The sequence below is a fragment of the Panicum virgatum genome, chromosome 2N (assembly GCF_016808335.1).
Source record: "Panicum virgatum strain AP13 chromosome 2N, P.virgatum_v5, whole genome shotgun sequence".
Taxonomy (NCBI): domain Eukaryota; kingdom Viridiplantae; phylum Streptophyta; class Magnoliopsida; order Poales; family Poaceae; genus Panicum; species Panicum virgatum.
Window position 1 is genome coordinate 48516805 of NC_053146.1, and position 8928 is coordinate 48525732.

The window sequence follows — 8928 nt, forward strand, 5'->3', positions numbered from 1 at the left end:
TAGCTCGTAGCTGCCAGCTTGCTTTTTTTCTCTGCTTGCTTTTTTCTCTCACCACGTTTGCCCAAGCGCGCTCGTTTTGCATCTCGCGAGCCTGGCCCGTCGGAAAAGGTTGATTTTGCTGTATCTGCGGAGCCAAGCCCAGTGGTGCCCTATGCGGTCATCCAATCAGGCCCCAAGTGACGCTGCTGCTGCTGGAGTGGTGGTGGTGTACGCGCTCCAGAGTCCAGACCAGTCAAGGGAATTTGGTCATCAGCGTCGGCATCGCCTTTTTCCCCCACCCCACGCGTTGGTTCGTTCAAACATTCCACTGGGGCCTGGCCTGGTCTGGCTGCCGTGCCGGTCAAACGCCAACGGCACTGTCTTCTGTCTGTCAGTCCAAGTCCAACAAGTGCTGCATGCTTTAGGTCTTATTTAGTTCATTTTATATTTTGTATTTTTGTATTTTTGAAAAGTAATCTTCAATATTTGAAGTATTAAATATAGACTAATCATAAAACTAATTACAGATCTCGTCTGTAAATTACGAGACGAATCTAATGTGTCTAATTAATTCATCATTAGAGCATGCTTATTGTAGTATTATTGTAGCAATTTAGTATCTAATTACATCCTAATTAGACTCATTAGATTCGTCTCGCGATTTACAATCTATTTGTGTAATGAGATTTATTTTTTGACTACATTTAGTACACTATGCAAGCGATTTACAAAACTTTTGTATTTTGTGTTTTGGCATCTAAACAAGATCTCAGTGTCACATCACCGCCGGAGATCGTTTCACAATTCAAACCCATTTTCAAAAGCATGTGCATGTGCAACTTCATGTCTCTACTGCAGGTGCAGGACCTGTTTTCGGCGAAACAGAGGAATCGTCCGTCGGTCCAGGGATCGATCATACATAAATCGGATCGGAGACGCAACCAAATTTTTATAACCAATCAAAGAACCATTCTTTTTTCTATCTGTTCGTATTAATTTAATTATTGTCCCGATCGAATCCATTTCGGGAGAGGAGCAATTGATGAGCTGCTCTGTACAACAAGAATGTGTGATCGATCATCTGAGGTTGCAGGCGTCCTCTTGGAGCTCTAGTCCGAAGAGCACGCCGGCGCAGAGCTGGAGGCTGCCTTCCTTTGCGAAGTAGAGTCTCTTCATCTGCCTGAACGTGTCCCAGGTGAGCACGCTGTCGGAGGCGGCCTGGTGGCACCGCCCCGCCGCGCGCTGCACCTGGAGCGCGGCGGCGGCGCGCTCGAGCCCGCCGAAGAGGCCGCAGGAGCGCATCATGTGCTTGACGTCGTAGACCTCGGGCCCGAAGTAGACGCGCACGTACTTGAGGAACTCGGGCAGCGACCTCGGCAGCTTGCGGCCCATGAGGATCCGGACGAGGTAGGCGAAGTCGTAGGCGGAGTGGAAGGTGACCCACGCCACCTCCGGGTTGCAGACGAGTCCCGAGGACATGAGCAGCGCGGCGAAGGCGCGCGCGCTGACGCCCCTAGCGCGGTGCGCGGCGAAGTCGAGGCCGCTGGCGGCGAGGAGGGCGATCGAGTCCGGGGCGTGGCGGTGGAGGCGCGGGTCGAACTCGCGGAGGTTGACCTGGAAGGCGACCGCGGGCGGCGCGGAGGGGGAGGCGGCGAAGGTGAGGCCGACCTGGATGAGGTGGAGCGCGTCGACGTTGGCCTTGATGAGGGCGTAGCGCTCGGTGGGGGTCATGGCGGCAGGGTGCTTGGCGGGGCGGTGGATGACGCCCGGGAACTCGGTGTCCATGGACACGTAGGGGAAGTGCTCGATGGCGGCGCGGATGAGCTTGAACTCGCGATCCACGTTGTCCGCCCAAACCTCCCGGATCTGCAGGCCAGGCTGCTGCTGCTGGTGCTGGTGCTGCTGCTGCTGCTGCTGGCGGCGGCGCTTCTGCTTCTGCTTCTGCCTCCAGCCGGCGCCGGCCAAATTCTCGGAAGGCATTTTCTTAATTCTGATTGGAGGATCCAATTGTCAATTGCCGCCGAATAGAATATAGAAAGAAAGAGATTTGAATTCCTTCCGCTGCTGCAAACTCTTGAGAATTCGAGATGCTGGGTGAGGTAGGGACTTGCGAGTACCCAGGGTCGCCGGGGTTTTATAGGATGCACGGCGAGGGCAGGGGAGGAGGGAACGGGGCAGGAGGGTGCGGGGAATTGTATAAGGAAGGCGGCGGGCAGGACGCGTTTACGGCGTGCGGGCAACCAGGAAGGATTGTTAAATGATTGGGGGGATTGACCGACCCGACCTCAGCAAAGCATAGCAGAGCAGGGGCAGCAGAACGGCCGAACAGGAAACCCAACCTCTTGCAATCCAAGTGGTCTCCTTTTTATTTTTTTAGCATTTCCTTCTTTTCTTTTAGTTGGACAGCACGTAACCTGGACTGTGGACTCGAACGGAGAGAGTTCAAGGGAGGTCGACTGGGTCAGCATTAAAAAAATACTGTATTCAAGTTTGTGTGGGTTCCGTTATTTTATTTGTTGTCAAGGCAAAGGTGCGCCCTCCCTGGAATTTGGCAATGTTTTTAGTACGACCGTTGCTGCTTTTGGAGGCAAGTAGTAGTGCTCTAGAACCCTATTGTTTCTTCCCCGTCCCAACAAGAAGGTGCGCCTGGAAAAGTGTTTGAACTTCGGATTAATTTAATTTTGACGCAAAACATACGAATCTTGGAGAAGCAAGCGATCTAACTAATTCTAAGGTCTCGTTTAGTTGCAGCGGTAAAGTTTTTGAAATAGAATCTTTGCACATTTTAAGTATTTAACATAGCCTAATCATAAAACTAATTATAGAACTCGTCTGTAAACTACGAGACGAATTTAGACTAATTAATTCATCATTAGCACATATTTACTGTGACAATTACTGTAGCAATTTAGTGTCTAATCATAGTCTAATTAGGTTAATTAGATTCGTCTTGCAATTTACAAGCAAACTGTGCAATTCGTTTTTTATTTCATCTAGATTTAATACTCCATGCATGTAAGATTCTCTTTCGATGTGATGGTTTTGGAATTTTGAATTTTGCAACTAAACAAGGCCGCTGAGGATGGATTTCATATAATATACTCCCTCCGTAACAAAAAAAACGAGTACTCTAAAATTCAAATTTTGTCCAAAAGATAAGACATCTTACCCTATTTAGAAAGTGTATGTGCATGCAAGATTCAATTGATATTAAATATTGGTAACAAATAAGGGTAAACATGGTTATTTTAGAGCATCTCCAAAAGTTACCCATTTTTTATTCCCCAAATCATGGTTTTTACCAACTTCCAAAATAGTATGGGGAGGGGGAAAATAGATCATCTCCAAGAGTTTCATGTACTTCACTTGGAAAAGGAATTGGGAGTCACAATGGGATGCCTATTTTTTAGCACAAAGATGAGAAATAGGCAATTGTTAGGAGATGGAGAATTAGAATAGAAAACTATTAGAGAGGTTTTTTTTCTTTTTCCCAAAAAACAAGAATGGGGAAGAGAAATAGGGAACTATTGGAGTTGCTTGTCTCTCTGTTTTTATTTACATGTCGCATTAGGTTTGTTCTAAGTTAAACTTGACTAAGTTTAGTTAAGTCTATAGAAAATATATAGCAACAATTATAGTATCCAACATATGCACTATCAACATATACTTCATGCATGGTGGATTCAATGAAACAAGTTTGATATTGTAAATATTATTATTTCTTTCTATAAATTTAATGAAGTTTATCAAGTTTAACTTAGGAAAAATATAATATGATATTGAAGCGCCCCGACCCGAAGATCAAGGCTAAACCATGTATTAACTACCGAATAAAGTCTCCGGCATAATACATGTTACATCAAGTGGAGTCCAGAGTCATACAGAGCTTTAATTAACACGTACATGAGGAGTAAAGTGGCAACACAAAGCTACACAGAACAACCATAGGATAACAACTAGCATAGCGACATGTAGGACTAGCTCTTCATCCATCACGGCTCCACTCGATCAGCTTGGGTGCGGACACAATCTACTCGTAGTCTTCTGGCACAAAGTCAGGATCCTCTGGAGAAAAATCAACAGGGGTGAGTACAAAAGTACTCAGCAAGCTCCACCTCACCCTACGGGAGGGGACTGACATGCACGACACATAATAAGCACATTCTACAAACAATGCAACTAATGGTATGCAACTCTTCCCGACACAACTCACAATAGGTAGCTCACTAGTTATCAGGACCACACCGTAGCCTGTCCATACCGTGGACACGGACCATTCGAATGGATTATACACTCTGCAGAGGTCGTACACTGTACCCACACGCTCGGCTGCCCGAACGGACAACCGACATAGCCGACACCCAGCCGTGGCTCAACCCCGACTAGTCGCCCCCAAACCCTCGGGTCTGGACCAATCCAGGTCTCACCCCAAAACATATCCACCTCGGACGACTACCAGGTTAGCCAGTGGGATTAGGCTAGGGTTTGCCCATACAAACTCATGTGGGCGTACTGAAAGTAAGCTAGGTGAGATGTCAAAACAACTCGGTCCTTATCGTTCACCAGGGCAGCAATTATCCCTCAACATATCAACTCGAGCCTACCACCACGGTAGCACTCACCTGCCAGTCTACCACCACGGTAGCGCCGGCTCCAGCATACCCAGCTGCCCTAGCCTCATCCAAAACCCTTCATATCCTAGTCTCAACTCTGGATATGCATAACTACTCATATGCATGTATGAGCACACTCAATCACTCAAGTACTGGTATATGTAATCGATCCTAGACCCAGGCTACAGCTAAACGTCCTCACATGGATGCAACCGCTCACGTAGGGGTCGATGAAACTTGCCTTCGCTTGCGTACGCGTCGGCGGCGGCGGCTTCCTACTCGTGGTACGGGTCTTCTGGCTCCTCGGCGGGCTCCTCCTCGGTCACTCCGTGATCTACGGGCGAGAACGGCACAACCGGCAAACAAACACAAGCAAGCAATAAGCTCAAATGGAGATGAAAATAGGAGGAAAAAGAGTTACGTGAAAAGGAGTTGATATGAAGGAGATTTTGAGTTTACAGTATTGATTGGTAGAATGATTTGGATTAAGTGCTCACGGCCTGGGGGTGTTTTGGGACTTTATTAGTGGAGTTAATGGTCGGGGGAGCTGCCTGCCATCTCACCTTGGCGTGGAACAGCTCGAGGAAGAGGATCAATTATTGGAGCTTCGTTTCGTGAGTGAGCTGGGCTCGGGAGGAGTGGTTCAGCTGGTGGAGCGAAGCGGCTCGGTGCGCTTGGGCTGGTGACGGGGCTCGTCACGGCCTTGCTCCTTTTATAGGCGAGGAGAGCAGCAGCGGCGTCGCGCAAGGACGGCGACGGCGTGGGCTGCGGTAGCTCGCCGTCAACGCGAACAGTGGCAGCACTGAAGGCGCGAGCGCCGAGGCGGCAAAGCCGGCGAGGGCGCTGCAGCGGCGTGGGCGAGGTGGGGACGTGGGGGTGGGCGGCACGGCATGGTGCCGGCGGCAGTGCGCGGTCCCATCGTGGGGCCGGCGTGTCGCACGTGCGCGAGCGAGGGCGAGCGGGTGAGGCGGTTCGGCGGAAAAAAGATCTCGGCCGGCACTGTTTGTGGCGACCCCGATTTTTTTAGCGAGGTGGGTGCTGCCATGACGGGTCTTTTCAAGGTCAATGGTGTGGGTACTCTATGGCTTCCAGGGAATGATGAAGTTATGGCAAAGGAGGTAGGCGCTGTCATGATTGTCTGGGAATTATGGCATGGTACGGTGACTTGAGAGGCTTTTATGGAAAGAGACGAGATGATTTTTGTCGTGGGTGCAAGCATGCGTATGCTGGTTACTGGAGGGAACGAATGTACTAACGCAAGGCAAGAGTATAAAATAGTTTACCTAGTAGTTATGTAATACCTCGTATAACGTTAGTATTATTTTACGTTACTAGTTTAATTGCAACATAAGTTTTATTTTAGTGATTGAGGCAGCCCTACTAAGTTGAGGACCTACACCAACTCAATTCGGAGTCGGTCAGCTTCTAGTTAATTAGTGTACCGGGTCCTTTTGACGGCAGAGCCGCCTTTTGCTTCCGGGAGGCAGAGCCTACCAACAGATGAAGCTGGCTTCCGGGTGGCAGAGCCAACCTTCGATGAAGCCCAGACCCTTTTGTGATCCCGGGTGGCAGAGCCAACCTTCGATGGATCACAACTTATACACTAAGTACTTAAATTTAACCGGGAGACTAACACTTATAAAGACGCTTACCTTAATGAAGCAACAAAGGAACACACACCTAGCACACTCTACCTATGCTCACTTCTACCATGCCCTTGGATGTGTGTGGGATGGAGTGGAGTAGTATGGCATGGCAAGGGGTGACACCCTCCTTATATAGGCACTCATACCCTCTTGGATGAGTGACACATGTCACACTCTAGGAGGTTCCCTACAAATATCTAAGTTCCCTACAAATATCTAATTCTAGAAAATTCTAAATTTTACCATGGCAAGAAAATATCCAAGCTTCTTGTCTTCTTATGATTTTTGTGGAACATTCTAGAACCTTGTCATGGTGAACAAAATTACGCCATGGTTTATCCTTATTTTTATAGAACCTTCTAGAAGTTTGCATTATAAATTTCAACACTCCCCCTTAATCATGATGAAAACTGGGATGTTACAAACCTACCCCACTTAGGTTGAATCTCGTCCCCGAGATTCAGCTTCACCACTAAAGAGACTGGGAAACTCAGCTCGGAGCGCGTCTTCTCTCTCCCAGGTTGCTTCTGCTTCCGAATGCCTGCTCCACTGAACTCGACAAATCCTGACTTCTGAGTTGCGGGTCCTTCGCGTCACAGTGTCCAGAATTTTTACTGGTACTTCTTGATATCTGAGATCATCCTGCAGGTCGATTGTCTCTGAGGCCACTTGTTCTTCTGGTACTCGAAGGCACTTTCTGAGTTGGGACACATGAAATACATCGTGTACATCTGACATCTCTGCTGGCAACTAAAGTTTATAGGCTACCGCTCCCACTTTCTTGATAATTGGGAAAGGTCCAATGTAACGTGGGGCCAACTTTCCTCGTACCTGGAATCTGCGTGTGCCGCGAATTGGGGAAACTTTAAGGTACACATAGTCTCCAACTTCGAAGCTGAGAGTACGTCTTCTTTTATCGGCATAACTTTTCTGGCGGGATTGAGCTGCCTTTAGATTCTCTCTGATTTCTGCTATCTTGTCTTCTGCTTCTTTAATAAAATCTGGGCCCTCAATAATGCGGTCACCGACTTCGGTCCACATGAGAGGTGTGCGACACTTCCTCCCGTAGAGGGCTTCAAACGGCGACATCTTTAAGCTTGACTAGTAGCTGTTGTTGTAAGAGAACTCTGCATATGGCAAACTGTCTTCCCAATTTTTGCCATAAGTAAGAACACAGGCTCTTAGCATGTCTTCAAGGATCTGATTAACTCTTTCGGTCTGGCCATCAGTCTGAGGATGATAGGCTGAACTGAAGTCCAACGTTGTACCAAGTGCTTCATGTAACCTGCTCCAGAATCTCGAAGTGAACTGGGTGCCTCTATCTGACACAATCCTCTTAGGTACTCCATGCAGCTTCACAATACGCTCAATATATAATTTGGCTAATCTATCACCTCCATAAGTGGTACGCACTGGGATGAAGTGTGCCACTTTAGTGAGTCGGTCAACAATCACCCAAACTGAGTCATGACCGCTCTGGGTTCTTGGTAGACCGGTGATAAAATCCATACTAACTTCATCCCACTTCCATACTGGGATCGGCAATGGCTGGAGTAATCCACTGGGCTTCTGATGCTCTGCCTTAACTCTTTTGCACACATCACAATGAGCGACGAATCGAGCGATATCCCCCTTCATTCCATTCCACCAATACTTCTCCTTAAGGTCCAGGTACATTTTCGTAGTGCCAGGGTGAATGGAATAGGCTGAGTTATGGGCTTCATCCAAGATGGTCCTGCGGAAATGGCCTTGCTTAGGCACACATAATCTCTTCTTGAACCACAAGACTCCGTCTTTATCTACTCTGAAATCTGGGGCTTTGCCTTCACTATTGCGACCTTTAATCCATACCAATCTTTTATCCTCCATCTGAGCCTCCTTTATCTGGTCATCCAGGACGGGATGGACACTAAGGTTATAGTTGCAAGAGCGGCGTACAACCCTTAGGTTCAACTTCCTCATTTCTTCACTCAGCTCTGGGGCTTGTGTGACTAAGTGATGGCAATATGCTTTACGACTGAGCGCATCAGCCACCACATTAGCCTTTCCAGGGTGGTAATGAATTTTCAAATCATAGTCTTTGATCAACTCCAACCATCTTCTCTGTCTAAGGTTGAGGTCTGACTGGGTGAAAATGTACTTCAGGCTCTTGTGATCCGTGTAGATTTCACACTTGTTCCCGATCAGATAATGTCTCCAAATCTTGAGGGCATGCACAACTGCGGCTAATTCCAAGTCATGGGTGGGGTAGTTCTGCTCATGTGTTCTCAACTGTCTTGAGGCATAAGCTACAACTCTTCCTTCTTGCATAAGCACACAACCCAATCCTTGTCGGGATGCGTCGCAATAAACGACAAAGCTCTTCTGATTATCTGGCAAAACTAGCACTGGGGCAGAAGTTAGTCGCCTCTTCAACTCTTGAAAGCTTCTCTCGCAAGCTTCAGACCAAACAAACTTCGTGTCCTTCCGGAGTAACTCAGTCATAGGCCGGGCTATCTTAGAGAAACCTTCGATGAATCTCCGGTAATAGCCGGCTAATCCCAAGAAACTCCTAATCTCCGAGGCTGAGGTTGGTTGCTTCCATTCTGATACTGCCTTGACCTTTTCTGGGTCCACTTCAACACCTTCAGCTGTTAAGACATGACCCAGAAAACTGACTCTCTGCAGCCAGAATTCACACTTGCTAAACT

The 8928-nt window shown here is 47.9% G+C and overlaps 1 protein-coding gene across 1 annotated transcript; it reads right to left on the bottom strand.

The window, feature by feature from the left end:
• Positions 1 to 899: 899 nt before the first annotated feature.
• Positions 900 to 2189, bottom strand: LOC120660874 (probable CCR4-associated factor 1 homolog 11). The gene has a single exon (XM_039939527.1). The coding sequence runs from the start codon at positions 1957 to 1959 to the stop codon at positions 1057 to 1059; it is 903 nt and encodes a 300-aa protein (XP_039795461.1). The 5' UTR covers positions 1960 to 2189; the 3' UTR covers positions 900 to 1056.
• Between the last annotated feature and the right edge of the window lie 6739 nt (positions 2190 to 8928).